The sequence below is a fragment of the Berghia stephanieae genome, chromosome 8 (genome assembly GCF_034508935.2).
Source record: "Berghia stephanieae isolate SIO BIC M18660-M18661 chromosome 8, UCSD_Bste_1.3, whole genome shotgun sequence".
Lineage (NCBI taxonomy): Eukaryota > Metazoa > Mollusca > Gastropoda > Nudibranchia > Aeolidiidae > Berghia > Berghia stephanieae.
Window position 1 is genome coordinate 28,845,148 of NC_088367.1, and position 17,029 is coordinate 28,862,176.

Here is a 17,029-nt window from a genome sequence, read left to right on the forward strand (position 1 = left end):
CAGCTGTATGACACTGAGGTGACAGTATTGAAGATTGATAGGAGAAAGGGATGTGAATGATAATTAACTAAGAAAGGCCAAACCATTTGTACATGTAGAAAAAAAACCAGAAGTCATATTCGTCATATAGATATTTTTGTTATTGAAACTAAAGAGCACAGCTCAGTGACAATACAGGGCATAAAAATTATAGGACCTTCTTTCTCCTTTGTCACTATTAAAATACAAGTCAGCGGGTGGTTGGATGGGAGCATCACCCTTGAATCATATACCTATGATGTTCGCATGGGTGTACGATCCGATAGTGATGTCGTTTCTTCTTCTCTTTACTAGCCTATCCTGCTTCTTTGGTTTGTGATTGTATTTTTGACAGGGGATTTTTTTTTCTTCTGTAAATCTTCTGCCTGTTTGTTCTTGGTTATTTATAATTTAGCTTATGATATATTTAGGTTATGATTTTGATTTACATTTGTACTATTTTTGTTAGATCGGTAACTTACTCACCTCGAGAAAAGACCCCTTGAGTCATTATAATTAGGTCAAACATGATATAAACATAACCCAGTACAACTACACTCCTGGCAAGCACCCAAAATAAAATAAACCATAAAATAAATAAAAATTCCCTTTATTCATCCCATTAGGGAAATTTGGCTCTATGGTCTATTCCAAGGGAATAAGACTGGAATAACCCAGGCGTCAGCCGCAAATTGAGCTAGGGCGAGGTGACTTGCTCTATGCCATACACAGCACAGCAGCGGTGGGCGATCGAATTTATTACCTTTCGGGTACGATGCAAAAACCGTACCGCTGAGCCCGCTGCCCCTTCTTGACAATGGAACAAATGGTTATCACGTTAAAAGTGACAGCTAGTTATCAGATGGGCGCAGTAAAGACAATAAATCATAAAAAGATTGCATTTGTTTCAAGAAACCACAGGAGCAAGAGGAAATCAGCTACAATGGCTGACCTGGCTGTCACTGTCAGGGTGCTCTATCTGCCCTAATTAAAAGCGAACAAGTAAAAAGAAAGACAAATGGAACTGGTTAAAATAAAGAACAGAAGTAGATTCTAAGAGCAAACTATAGTTTGCTTCATGACATCTTTGTTCAATGTTGGCAGTCTAAACCCGTCTCTAAGTGGGCAAGTGGAACCGATATTTCATGTAATTTTGGTCAACTTCGCTCATCTAATTTATTAAACAAAGACTATCAAAGATATGACAATAAAACTTTGATCCGATGAAGGAGTTTTCTTTCCTCTTTCATTTCATGGTATTTTTCTTCTTTTAAAAGAATATTTAGATCTTCAAACTATTTTCTACAATATATGTACATACTTTCACGGCCAAATGCGCACAAATAAATCATGGTTCAGAGCACCTACTGCTCTTTAAAGTCTTGGCAACAAGAGTCGTGGAATTGTATGTACATCAGAAGTGTCTGTTTTTGTTGTTGAAATATCACTCTTTCTAGTGGCTAATTTCTAAGTTGGTTAAAATCAAAATCTCATTTTTTTTTTTCACATGGCAAAAAAAAAAAAAAAAAAATGCCAACAAAACAACATATTTTTACAGATAAAATCGGAAAGTCGATAAAATTAATGCGCCGTGTATGGAATTATTTGCATTCTTCACAAGCACATTTCAAATGCCTCATTTTCTTCAGTTCTTTGCTCATAGTCAGCTCTCACAGCCATACAACATCAATGACCACACATAACATTTCAATACAGCTATGTGGTCTAGTAGTATGACACTCGCTTTCGGACCAGAAATTTAAGTTTTTAAAGTTTTTAAGGGTTTTACGGCGCTTGCAACACATTTAGGTTATATCAGCGCCAGTAAAAAGGAAGAAAATGGGATAGTAAAAGTTCTAGAATTACAATTAAAGCACCCAAGAAAAAGTAAGACACAGGGGTACTGGGAACAAATAGGGATCAGATGTAGCATACCACCAATGTACTTGTTTGAGACCACCTATAAGCCTCATCCGGACACAAGCACAAAATCCAACAAAGAGGAATACACTCAAATGCTTACATTATACATTGAAAATAACAGATAAAATATACATAACAGAGAGATGATTTACAAGGAAAAAAATATCATCTCCCAAAACAATAACCAAGCATTTGACTGTTTCCCTCCCAGCCAGGAAAAAACCAAGTAATCTCATTCCAAGATAAAGACAGAAAGCATGTTGGAAAACAGATATAAGGTGACAGAAGACACAGTATGTACCTCCCTGCCCGCTATGGGAGGTCAGTTCGGACCGGAAGGTCCTGGGTTCGAGCAATACTCAGGTGTAAAAACGAGTACCTGACCGTTAACAACGTTGTCTCTGCCAGATCCTAAAGTCTCATCCAGACACAAGCACAGGTCCTTACTAAAAGGAATACACTCAAATGTTTTACAAATCATATATAATATAAAGAAAACATAATACAGTGCATAACACAGAGATGATTTACAAGGAAAAAAATATCATCTCTGAAAACTAACTATATATTTGACTGTTTCCCTCTCAGCCAGGGTCAGGACAAAACTCAGTAATCTCATTCCAAGAAAAAGACAGAAAGCAAGTTGGAAAACAAATATAGGGGATAGAAGACGCAGTCAGTACCTCCCTGCCCACTATGGGAGGTCAGGAACCCCATCCAGTGGCCTGGGTGTAAATGTCTGAATGAGTCATACCTTTGTTATCAATTGTTTTTTTTAATAGTTGTTTTATAATTGTATCATGTTTGACTCTATCAAACGCCTTTTTGTGATCAACAGAACATATGATTGTATTCTCTGTATTTCAATCTTTCACCGAGCATTCTTAGGATGTAGATTGCATTTCTGGTGCTTTATCTGGCTGGACTCCATATTATCATTCTGCTTTTTCAAAATATATTTTCTTTCTCATTCCGTTTAGTTATACAGACCTGTACAAACAGTTTCCTGATATGGCTCATGAGGCTTATTGTCACAATGTTAAAACATGAATCTACCCCAATGTTGTTGAGAAGAGCATGAAAATTGACATAGCCAAGTTTTCTGGTAGTTCTACACTGTTACAGAGAAGAGGTCAAAAGACCCCAGTCGAGGGCCCCATAAATCAATCATAGAAAAAAAAAAAGAACTTTGCTATTGAGCAATATCCACTAAATATGCTCAAGAATGCGTTAGAATCAATAGCAACACCTATTATGTAGCCCAATTATTATCCCTTCAAGGTGATACTATAATAATTTAATTGATCAGATGTTTTACCTCCATAACATTAAAAAAAAAAATAAAGCAAAAGATGAATGATCGTCACATAAGTCATGCACATAAAATTTATTTGGTTCAGAACTTACAAATCAAATAACAGTGATAAGACTTTAAAATGTACATAATTCATTTTCTTCTCAATAAATCTCGAAAAAAAAAAAAGAAGAAAACAGACCCAAAAGACTTACACAAATTCAACAACAGATATATAACACTTCTGATCTTTACACACAGAATGAAAATTCAACTTCACTTGAGCATAAGAAGAAAAGTGATGACAATCAATTACAATATGAGTGTGCGATACCTTCAAAGTGATTTCATGTGTCTCCAGATATTATTGTTAGTTCGTACTGGTTTAACTAAATGACTGACATTTGCAACACTTTTAGGTCATTTTAGCATCAGTATAAAAGAATATGACCGAATAGTAAGAGGATAGAAGATCTGTACCTGCAAGCCCCTAAGGACTAGTAAGACGACCGGGACTAGGCATTTAATTTTTCTCAAATACTAAAATCTTGATTGTTAATACAATTTTTCAGTGTCAGATTCACCTGTGAAGAATACAATATTGAGAATGTTGGCTATTTAATATTACACTCGAGGTAACCCTTTTACAGGTCATGATCTGTGTTATATATTGCTGTTTTCATCGTAAAAGCACAGCCCAACTGTGACAAAACACTTTTTTTCTCTCCCATCTCAGCAAGTTAAAAAAAATTAAAAAATCAATCAATCAATTCAAATGATTGACTTCCTTTGAATTTTGAGACCACTGAGATTTTTCTGAAACGTTGAAGGTCATTTTCAATTTAATCTATCTAGAAATTTTCTGATTAAAGCGGTCAGATTTTCATTTACAACTGGATAGATAAAGAAAGAAATCATGATTTTATAGTCATAAATTCAGTTCCACACTATCAAAGGGTTGATAAAAAAAATACGACCAAGAAAATATGAAATTCAATGGTTCAATTAGTCTTGCGTAATTAAATGTACAACTGATCTGAATAAGCAGGTTTACTGTTTTATTCTATTTTTTGTTTGGTACAAAATTCATTTACGTAAAGAAGAAAATAAACAGTAAATTCAAGTATTGGTTACTAATTATACTGTCCCGTACATTTCAACAAAAATACAAAACAAAACATAAAAACAAAAAAAAAAACTTTTTCAAAATGACTTTTAAAACATACTGAATACTATCAAATATCAACCACTACTCAGCTACTTGCCCAGGTTGTGAATGATGATGATGATAATAATAAAACAATATGAAAACAAAAACAAAAGACAAATTGAGGAATCAACAGTAGCGGAATGAGATCAAATCCTTAAAACTGATACTCCATATTATGTATTTTAAGATGGATAACAAAATAACAACTATAATATTTAAAAAATAAAAAAAATTCTATTATTTCAAAAGGTGAAAGATTAATTTTAAGTAGAATATCTTCATTACAAATTCCTTAAATAAGGGACTCACACCCAACACCCACAGTACGAAGATTTGTTTTTGTTTTTAAGGGTTTTATAGTGCGTGCAACACATTTAGGTTATATCAGCGCCAGTAAAAAGGAAGAAAATGGGATAGTAAAAAGTTCTAGAATTACAATTAAAGCACCCAAGAAAAAGTAAGATATAGGGGAACTGGGAACAAATAGGGATCAGATGTAGATTCCAAGAGCATACCACCAATGTACTTAGTTTGAGATCACCTATAAGTCTCATCCGGACACAAGCACAAAATCCAATAAAGAGGAATACACTCAAATGCTTACATTACATTATACATTCAAAATAAATATAATAATACATAACAGAGAGATGATTTACAAGGAAAAAAATATCATCTCCCAAAACAATAACTATGCATTTGACTGTTTCCCTCCCAGCTAGGACTCCGGCCAGGGCCAGGACAAAACCAAGTAATCTCATTCCAAGACAAAGACAGAAAGAAATTGGAAAACAGTACGAAGAAAAGGAATGTGAGAGATAATGTATAACAAATTTGAAGACTAAATTTATTACTGTTACATTGTATGAATAAAGTACTTACTGATCTCAGGTCAATCCTCTGACTGAATGCCTACTTATCACAAGCAGTGACTATAAACAAAAATCTGTACATTTTTGTGGGAAAAATTATGCTTCTGGTGTCACTCTTAAGTTCTTAATCTTAAAAATTGATTTTGTGTAGTTAAATTAAATTGGTCAGGAAAAAATATAAATTTTCAACAAATTTTTTTTCTAAAAATCGATGAAGACCAAGAAGAAAAAAATGTAATTTGCCAATATTGGTTTTGAAACAATCTGTATAAATTTTTTTTAAACCCTGATAATATTAGTGTAAATGGTCTGTGAATGGCATAAATAGCCTTCCTCTTCCGAACATGATGACTTCTTCAGGCACGTTTTGAAAAAAAATAATCAGTAAAACTCTCACCGGACTGGTAAGTACACAGTTGTTAATATTGGGATTATGTGGACCTAAGATCAACAAGTTTTTTTCTTTTTCTTTTTTACAATGTTTAACAATAATTGAAAAACTTAAATGTAAAATCTGTGCAAGGATATGACATGACACGTGTTAGAAATAGTCAAGTGACCATTAATGAAAAGTTGAGTGCCCAACAACAACAAAAAAGACAGAACGGACCAAGTTCAAACAGAAAAGGGAAGAAGATGGATATGAACAATCGTTTGTTAGTTTGTATTTAAGGGTTTAACAGCGCTTGCAACACGTTTAGGTCATATCAGCGCCAGTAAAAAGGAAGAAAATTGGATTGTGAAAAGATTCTAGAGTTACAATTAAAAGGACTTGAGGAAAAAGTTTGACATAGGGGAATGGTTCAAATAGGGAACAGATGTAAATTCCAAGAGCATACTATCAATGTACTTAGTTTGAGATCACCTAAATGTCTCACCCAGACACCAACACAAGATCCCACTAAGAGGAATACACTGAAATGCTTACATTATGTACTCAAAATAACAAATATAACAATACATAACAGAGAGATGATTCACAAGGAAAAAATATCGTCTCCTGTAACAATAACTATTCGTTTGACTGTTTCCCTCCCAGCCAAGCACTACAGCCAGGGCAAAACCAAGTAATCTCAAAGACAAAGACAGAAAGCAAATTGGAAATTGCCACCCTGCCCACTATGGGAGGTCAGGAACCCCACCCAGGATATAAACAATCCATCATTGTCTGAGACCATTAATAAATTGCCAACCTGACAATTTTTTGTTTTTGTTTTTAAGGGGTTTACGGACAAAACTAAGTAATCTCATTCCAAGACAAAGAGAGAAAGCGATTGGAAAACAGATACAGGGGGATAGAAGACACAGCAAGTATCTCCCTGCCCACTGTATGGGAGGAACCTGACACAATCAAATAATTTCCAACAAGAGGGATACTCTCAAATTGTTATCACAAATGACAGAACCTAAGAATATTGATTAACAGTGAATTGATTTACAAACAAGAAAGAAAATATGTCCTCTCTCAAAAAGAGAAACCATTTGAGTAATATGAGTATTGCCAATTCCATGAAGGTACCTAGACTTGGGTAATGGCAAAACTGGGTAGTCTCACTCAGGACAAAGACAGAAAGCTATATGGAAGGGATATTGGAGGATAAAAGAAACATGAGTTGACCTCCCTAAGACAAGAGGGAAGGTCATTAGTTCCCATAAAGAAGACCATCAAGAACTGTAAAAACTATACCCAAAGATAAATAACCATCTTATAAATTACAACAATGGACATTAAAATTACAACAATGATAAATATCACAGGATCCAGTAAAAATAATCCAATATTTGTCTGTTGCAAAGAAACACCTTACGGATTAATCAGCATCCTTTCAGTCTTCGATGATTGTGGACAACAATCAAAATCCTCTGTGGTGTATTTATTTATACAAGCGCATCCGAGAGCTTAAGGAAAATTGAGTAATGACTACTACTACATCAAACAACGTTCTACATTCTCTTAAAGTATCCCATAATTCTAGTTGGGACAGAAAAAATGATAAATGTGAAGGTAAAAAAAAATAGTCATTGCAAACGCATTTAAATCACTATCTTAATTCTTGATTATCTTCATTTAAATTAAATAATGTGATAACCAGGTTTACTCTATGACCAATCCTACAATAGTCCAGACAGATTGTTAAAAGGAGCCATCCCCACGATTAGTATTCAATCTTTGTGGTTTATGTCAAAGTAATGGAATTCATCTGTAATGGTCAACTGTTGTAACTCGATACCTTGCCATTTTCAGATTTACCTTAGCAATACTTGAAATGTAAGCTATCAACTCAGCAAACCAATATAACCGCTCGCTCTTATATTTCTTTAGATTCCAAATATACAAATAACTTATTTCATGCACAGCATTTCATTCTACATTCAACAGATATTCATGAACACAATTAATAAAATATGCTGTAAGGTATATACAAACAATGAACATCATAATCGATGTATTTGCCATTTCTTGCTTGGGGTTCATTTGTTAACACATGTAACATTTTTTAGGCCATTTAACACTTTGGGTGATATGCTGATAATGATCAGGGATGCCCTTTACTAAAAACAAAAGAGCTTGAAAATTTTACTCCTAAAGACAGAATAAATGAAACTATTTGTGCAAAGCTTTTCTACACCAAAAGGTATCACCTTTAAATTTAAACCATAGAAAAGGAAACATATCCATCTAGCTACCCATTAACTGATTCCTTTAAACAATCAATACTTTATCTTTAAGAAAATCAACTCACCAACAACGACCAAGGAAGATTGTTAAAAGCCGGTTTACCATCTTTAGCTGGAAAAAGGACATCTATGAATGATACACAGATATCAAATAGTCGTTCAGTTTCGGTTTCCCAGCCATTTGGGCCAGAAGAGTTCAATAAGTCATAAAAGCACATTACAGACATCATACCCTGAATGATGCTGATGACTTGGCCTTGTAAAGTAATTTTAGCATAGTAATTGTACTCAATCTCAAGGAGAAAGAAAGAATCTGTAAAAAGAGAGGACAAAAGTTGATCCCAAGGGCATGTTACCCATGTGTCTGAGAAAAAGGCTACATTCAAATGAGAAATCTCCACAACGAAACAGAGGGATGGGAATTAAAAGAAAAGAAAAGCCAACCAAAAAAAACAAACAAAAAACAAAAAAAAAACAAACCCTAAAAACAGATATCACCTTCGACCTTCTCAACAAATGATCCCAAGCAAAGTGCAGCAAAAACAAAATGGTCTCATTCCATAACAAGAACCCAAAACCACATGAAATTCAATATAACAACAAATGTCAGGACATCAAGGAGAACCAGTAAAGAATTTGATCAACACCTCCTTCACAGACCAAATGGGTAGCAGTTTCATCCTCATCTTCGGATGTTTTACAACATTCTCCACATTGAGCTGTTTAATTATTCAACAAATGGCAAAAAATGAAAAAACAAAAATAAGGGTTACACATTTTTCCTTTAACATGCCACACCAATTTGCTTATTTGTTTGTAAGTTTTACTGCACCTGTGATATATATGGTCAATTTAACCCCTTATGAATGAACAGTGCTATGCAATATTTCATCATTATTATCATTATTTAATTTAGTAAAGGAAGCTTATGGGATAGTCCAAAAAAAAAAAAGAAAAAAGTATACGCACAGTCCTGTCTCTTTAATCCAGAACTGCACAATCCGGATATCTCCTGGATCTTTCCTTCTTTAAATTGTACTCCATAATCTGGAAATTCTTGTTTTCGGATCCGAACACTTATCTTGGAAACCAGCTATTAGAATATAGAGGATTTACGACTCTATACTCGGAACATCACACTTACCGATACCGTGTGTCTGCCTACTATTGTTCAATTCAATCGACGAATGACTGAAGTATAAACTGATTTAAAAACCCATTGTCACATCCAATTTTGGTCAGATATGTCGTTTTTAGACAGCTCCACCTCCTCAATCATTTTACATGCTATTCATAAAGACCACCCAGCAAGTCTGGTAGATAAATAATCATTAGAAAACTAAAAGTACAAACGACAAGCATCAATATTGTCATTTAAATAAGAAATAAATAACAATAGTCAAATGGAATGGAAGCTTCGATTTAATTAATTAAAGTGTTCCAATCGAAGTGTTTTGTTGACAAAGCAGAAACCTGAAACATTAACATCATGTCTTTGTTAATAAAATTGAAGCGTCCAGTCCATTTGATTATTGATGATATTTAGTTCTTCCGAGCTTCAAGCAGCAACATTTGCATTGTCCTTTAAACACGGGAGCTATGGTGGTCAAAGGAAGGATCAATCAAACAGATCAACTAAATAAGACCTGGGAGCCTTGCATATAATTAAAAATGCAAAGTTGGAAAAATTAAACTTCTGTGAAACAATGGCAAGAAAAAAAACTTCATCTCAAGACTCTTTCCTCATAACAGAATTCAAAACAAAACTCTCAATATAAATATACACAACCAAATCAAACAGGGCTGCCGATTCAGGGGGCAAAAATTTACTGGACATATAGACCAACCCCTACCCGAGTCCTGAAATCCAGTAACAAGACAACACATATTTTTTTTTTTTCCAATTCGGGCAGATGATGGAAATTATTCTGTATTTTTACATACTGAAATAAGTAAATACGCTGTAAATCAGCAATACTGATCAAAACAAGACGACTGATTTTCGATTCATCCTTCACATTCATTCATCAGAGATGCCCTTTGCTAAAATCAGAAAAGCCTAAAAAATTTTCTGTAAAGACTATATATATATATATATATATATATATATATATATATATATATATATATATATATATATATATATATATATATATATATATATATATATATATATATATATATATATATTTATATATATGAAAATATTTTGTGAAAAACTTCTGTATCCTTAAATCATAGAAAAGCATACAGATCCATCCAGCTTCCCCTTAACGGTTGCCTTCATCTTTTATAAAAATGAACTCATCAATACAGAACAAGGTCAAGGGAGGCTGTTCAAAGACAAAACAATACTAGTATATAGAGGTCTGTACGTCTTTATGTCCAAAAAAAAAAAAACCTTCTAACCAAGACATGTTTATGGTCCAAACTAGAAAGAGATACATTCAAATTGGATGGAAATAACAAAGACATACATTTACAAAGACAGAATATTTTCTAATAAGAAAATTTCACATCCCATTAAAAAAGACATTTGACCAACCCTCTCTTTGTGAAAGATCCCCACCAGGATCTATTCAAAGTTGCACTGTCGTACTATCTCAGTCTAGCACAAAAAAAAAGGAAAGAAAGCCAGATGGAATAAAACAGCCAATTAAGAAAGGTAGAAAGATGCTATATGAGGCTTCTCTGCAAATGAATGAATAAGTCCCAGCCACTACCCTGGAATTCATTTGCTAAGCCTTTACAAATACAAGAAAAAAAATATTAGCATTAAATTCTTGAATAAAAATTTATTAACAAAAACAAAACAAACATATTTACTCATGTGTAACTAAAGATGTCTTTGATGTCTATTCATCAACAAAATATTTTTTTTTCAGTTACTTTTTAAGTAGGACATAATATTTCAGTTTCAAAATACTAAATAAAATTAGTGCAAAACAAATAAAGCAAGCATGATAAACCTACTAAAACAATAATTCCAAAAACAATTTCCTGTAATCAAAATAGGCTCAAAACATTTATAAATATGACTTTTTAAAAATATCTTTCAATAATAAACAAAAAGTATTACAAATAATATAATAATAAAATAGAAATTAATTGAGTTGATAAATGCAATTTACATTTCTTATGTCAATATTAATCTACAATATAAACAAAATTGCAACAATACTTTATTAAATAGTCTTACAATCCTTTATGTGACATGGCTGCCCCAAATCCAGCTAATCTTCTATCACACTGTACTTTTGGGGTAGATGATACTGGACAGAATGGGTGAAACAAACAGGATTAACAAATAAAAATTTAAAAATGCATTCAGTTTCAAAGTTACCCTTTAACAACACACATTCACATATAGATATTTTTTTGGAAAAGCTTTAAATGCATTTCTTCATACACTCTGCTGTGCACTCCTTTTACATCAATGCAGTCTCTAGCTATTCTATCAACATGTCTTGACACGGACAATTCGACAGCATCCCTATATCTTCTTGTACTGCATTGATCACTTCTGTTTTAGCTGACATTGCATTTTTGTCTTTCTCAAAGTATCAACAGGGTTAGCTCGACAAAACGAACTGGAAGTTGTACCAATTTAAATACAGGATGCTGATGTGGCTAGATCATTCATTCTTATTTACATTATATGTGACTACATTGGCTGCAATATCAACAACAAAAACAAAGAAAAAAAAAACCCCAAAAAAAACAACACAAAAAAACCCCAAAGAAAACACCCCCCCCCCCCCTTAAAAAAAAAAAAAAAAAAAAAACCACCAGAAAAACAAAAGAATGAATCACAATGATGGATGATGGCTGTGAGTTTGGTTACAGATAGATATGAAAAAGAAAATAAAAATGCAAAAGATTGGATATTGTTTTACTTGTTGCAAAGATCTGGCAGCGATGTCCCGTCTGATAAAGGAAAATAATATAAACACTTTGCCTATTTTTCTTTCATTCTATCTTTTTTCTGGCACTGCTCAATACAATACCACCAACTCCTTATATTATCATTGTTTTCAGTGGATATCAGTGGTTACTCCTGCTACATATTTTCTAAAAAATCATTATGCTAAGCAGGGGTGAGAATGACTGGTCACAAAAAAGGAGGAAATTTTTCATCGTGAAGATCATAACCCATCCATGCGACCATAACCTATAAATTTGAATTTCACTAAAATTTACTGAGATGCGATCCAAAATTTGTCTCGCAGCAATTTCTAACACGACTCGGTGGAATTTCAAAAGTTGAAAGTGTATTTACAACATTTGGTGGTTGTAGTAGGGATGATGATGTGGCGGTGGTTGTAGTAATAGCAGTGGTAGGGATGATGTGGTAGTGATTGTAGTAGCTGTGGTAGGAATGATGATATGGTGGTAGTTGTAGTAGTAGTGGTGGTAGGGATGATGTTGTGGTGGTTGTAGTAGTAGTGGTGGTAGGGATGACGGTTGTAGTAGTATTAGTGGTAGGGATGATGATGAGGTGGTGGTTGTAGTAGTGGTAGTAGGGTTGATGATGTGGTGGTGGTTGTAGTAGTAGAGGTGGTAGGGATGATGGTGTGATGGTGGTGGTAATAGTAGTGGTGGTAGGGATGATGATGTAGTGGTGGTTGAAGTAGTAGTGGTGGTGGGGATGATGATATGATGGTGGTTGTAGTAGTGGTAGTAGGGTTGATGATGTGGTGGTAGTTGTAGTAGTAGTGGAGGTAGGGATGATGTGGTGCTATTTGTAGTAGTAGTGGTGGTAGGGATGATGATGTGGTGGTGATTATAATAGTAGTGGTGGTAGAGATGTTGATGTAGTGGTTTTGGTGAGTGTTTTTTTTATTCAGTGATGATAATAGCAATTGTCAAAAAGGAGGAACATTTCTCGGTCTATCGATCAAACACAAGCAAAGAAACCTAGTAGTTAGTCAGCTTATAAATACAACCCAAGAATCTCTCAAATTTAAAGCCATAGTCAAAAGGTAAAAAGAAAAAAGATTAAACTAAGCCAACCACCATTGCTTTGTTCTAATATATCATTTCTATATACCAGATGATTTAATGTGGTTGCGAAAGAAAGAGAGAGAGAGAGAGAGAGAGAGAGAGAAAGAGAGAGAGAGAGAGAGAGAGAGAGAGAGAGAGGGGGGGGGGAGGAGGAGAGACTTCTTTACCAGAATAACTTATGTATTGACCTTTTGAATTCTATATCCAAAAAAAAAAGAAGAAAAGAGAAATAGAAAGAAAGGCAAAGGGAAAAAAAAAAGAGAGAGAGAAAGAGAGAGAGAGAGAGAGAGAGAGAGAGAGAGAGAGAGAGAGAGAGAGAGAGAGAGAGAGAGAGAGAGAGAGATTTAAAAGGTAATCGGTACCTACAACAGGGGGAAAAATCCAGACCCATTTGTCCCTCCCCTTCCCCTTCAACCATCAACTAACTAATCAAAGAACACTACTGGTCGTCTGTGTCTATTGTGACATCTGGTGCCATACTGTCTGGCCCAACGTCATAAAAACGGGACCGTCACTAAATTTCACGAGACTGAGCACAGGTGTCAAAATATGACATATGACATAATGGTGATTTTGTGGTTTTGAGGAAAATGTTTGACAAATTTGAAAAAGGAGGAAATGTGATGGGATGGGCGGAGATAAACTACCATTTAGGCGGAAATCCGCCTTTAGGCGGAAGATTCTCAGCCCTGGCTGACAACATGACGCAAGGCAATAAAAGGGTGCTTTATATTTGAGCAATATACAGCTTAATAAAATGGAATTAAACAAAAAATGCTTTTTACAGAAAAATAACACCCAATGAGTGTTGTACAAAACTTTTTCAGGCATAAAACGAAAATAACTGAACGGGATATAGCCAATAACTGTCAGCTATGACTAAAAACAATTATAAGACCATGAATAGTCTGACAATCATCTCCAGAACTTAGAATGAAGACACAACCATGCAGACACACAAAGACACACCCATGCAGACACACACAAGCACAAATAATATTAACAATAAAAAGGAAAGGGAGTCTTGAGGATAATATCGTTTTCTTTGACTGTCAAATAATTTTTAAAAAAAAGTTATTGACAACAATACTGCAAATAGTGGACCTCGGACATGAGATCGGCAGGACAGAAGAATGCTTTCACTCAGTGTGTTAAAACATAAAATGGAACATACAAAATTTGGGGCAGCCCATTTGTTACGATAACAACAGGTGTTGATAAATGAAATCAATAAATCAATAAATAGAAGTGAAATTTACAATATCATAATCATTTGCTATTATTACAATTATATTTTCATCATCCAAAGTTAACATTAAAGTGGCCTTTTGGATTGTTCCCCTCTATCTCCATCCATGGTCATGTTGCCCACAGGCGGTGGAATGTCATCAGCACCGTAGGACGGCTGGCCAGCCACATCCAGGTTAGTCTTCTCATCAGCATGTGGCTCTTGCTGGCCCTCATCTCCAGCAGCAGCCTTAGCTCCAAAAGGCTGGGTCGTGACTGGGTCGTCTGGTGTGCTACTGTTTTCATCCTGCTAGAACAAAAGCATAAAAGTAGGGACTGAACTAGCTAACTGCCGTACTTTGGAAAATCTCTAATTTTAAGTTTGGTCACAAAATTCGTCCTTCAAATCATATTGAGCGATTTAAATGACCCTCATCTTGGCATAAGTCTCAAACCCGGGACTTTGCAGTCAAATCATAAACCAATCAATTCCTGAAAACTACCAGTTATATGATGGTCCAAGGGACATGAACGGATTTGTCACATGTCTAAATAACATATCTTAACTGGATAGTTTTATCCAATATTAATAAACTAGATATAAATGCACCATTGGAAGAAGAGTGATATTACTATAAAAATAGCCATGAATGTACAGATGTCCGTTCTTCTGTAAGAGACTTAACTTTAAATGTGTGATATTGTGTGATGGATGTATTATGAAGCAGTATGAGATGGTGATTGCAGTTTCTAACTCATTTAAATGAAAACAATACAGTGAGGTCTTGCTGTTTCTCACTGCGGTTTATCTAAGCATGTGTGAGGAACCTTGATTGTCTTAACTGACAATCTTGAGATAAATCTCTGAATGCCTCTAGGTGTTGAAGATTCATGCTAGAGGGGGGAATCCGATGCCACACTAAGGCCATGTATGCCTGGATCTGGACTTTGAGAGGACACTGATACAGATCACACAGAGAAAAGCCTTTTGATTGTTTTGTTTTTAAGAGTTTTACAGTGTTTGCGACACATCTAGGTTATTTCAGCATCGGTAAAAAGGAAGAAAATGGGAGAGTGAAATATAGTGGTTCAAATAGGGAACAGATGTAGATTCCATGAGATCACTAAGAGTGTACTTATTTTGAGATCACCTGAAAATCTCATCCAGACACCAGCACAGTATCCCACTGAGAAGAAATCACTCAGATATTTACAGAATATATCCAAAACAGAAAACATAACTAACAATACATAACAGACAGATAATTTTGAAGGAGAATAAAAAAATCATCTCCCAAAACTAATACTAAACATTTGACTGTCTCCCTCCTAGCTCAGTACTCCAGCAAAGGCCAGGACAAAACCAAGCAATCCAATTTCAAGACAAGCACACAAATCAACTTGGAAATCAGATGTAAAGATATAAAAGACACAGCAAGTGACTTCCTGTCCATCATGGGAGGTCAAAGGTCCCCCACCCAAGCCTCAACTTTCTATTAGAAATTTGTTAAGTTGTACTCACGTGTAAATTGGCATAGTCCCCGAGATCATCGGGTGCTTGAGGACGGCATTTCCCACAGCAAAAGTTACAACATAAACAACAGCAGCAACAGCAGTAACATCCAGTAATTATACCACAGAATATAGCTAAACCCTGGGGAAAGTGGGAGGACACAGAGAGCAAAAAGTAAATAAAATAGTATTTATCATGATCATAAATTTAAATTTGAATAATTAAAAAACCCTACAGTAAGCACCACTGTTTCTTCTCAATTTCTAATGCAACTAATATCATGTTCAAATTCAACGCTTGGTTTCAGAAATTAAACAACTATTTTTTTTTGTCCTCCAGCACAGAGAAAAGAGGGGGAAAAAAGAGTATGCTATGTCTCACATCACGTTCATACCAATGATGATGATGATAGAGACATTGGCATATATTTATATAGAACACATTTCTCAGGGGATGTCTAAGATTTTGCTGGTTATCTTCAAAAATAAATAACTAGCAAAATAAAAGACAGCACAATGGTTAACAGATTTAACTGGAATTTATTTCGGTCATCAGTATTTTAAAACTTAGGTTATTCAAGCAATCGGCAATTACTTTTCGGGTTCACGGGTTAATGATAGTTTGGGCATATAGTGGCTTTCAGTTTATCAGTACTCAACGGAAATAAAGAGGAAAAAATGCCAACATTCAGACTTCTTTTCAGTTCAGAAATTTATGATTTAACCAGTCTTTACTGTATTAACAAATAAATGATTTGAAAAATTAATTAAAAGTGAACATGTTTGATAATTAAAATTTTAAATTCTACCTCACCTTGCACCAGGCACTGGTGAGAACCAGATATGTGTTGACATTCTCCTCCCCAAACTGTTCAGCTGCATAAATACCCAAAGAGCCATATCGATCATAAATACCACGTTTCGTATTGTCTGTCAGGATGGTGTTGGCTCGGTTGATTTCTTTAAACTAAAAATAAAAACAACAACAAAAAAAGGGTAAACAAGAAGACAATGGAGCAGCATGACACAGACGTATATATATATATATATATATATATATATATATATATATATATATATATATATATATATATATATATATATATATATATATATATAATATATATATATATATATATATATATATATATAATATATATATATATATATATATATATATAATATATATATATATATATATATATATATATAGAGAGAGAGAGAGGAGAGAGAGAGAGAGAGAGAGAGAGAGAGAGAGGAGAGAGAGAGAGAGAGAGAGAGAGGAGAGAG

General features: G+C 34.3%; 1 protein-coding gene across 2 annotated transcripts in view; it reads right to left on the reverse strand.

Moving 5' to 3' along the window:
* Positions 1-12,560: 12,560 nt before the first annotated feature.
* LOC144978472 (dnaJ homolog subfamily C member 5-like) overlaps positions 12,561-17,029 on the reverse strand; it is a 24,877-nt gene continuing 20,408 nt past the window's right edge. The window contains exons 4-6 of one of the 2 annotated variants that reach the window (XM_078924605.1): positions 16,554-16,706; positions 15,750-15,881; positions 12,561-14,534 (exon numbers count right to left, since the gene is read on the reverse strand). In XM_078924605.1, coding sequence (XP_078780731.1) covers positions 14,316-14,534; positions 15,750-15,881; positions 16,554-16,706 — 504 coding nt within the window. In that variant the 3' untranslated portion in view covers positions 12,561-14,315. Of the gene's footprint in view, positions 14,538-15,749; positions 15,882-16,553; positions 16,707-17,029 lie in introns of both variants that reach the window. The other variant, XM_078924604.1, reaches the window with a different exon arrangement.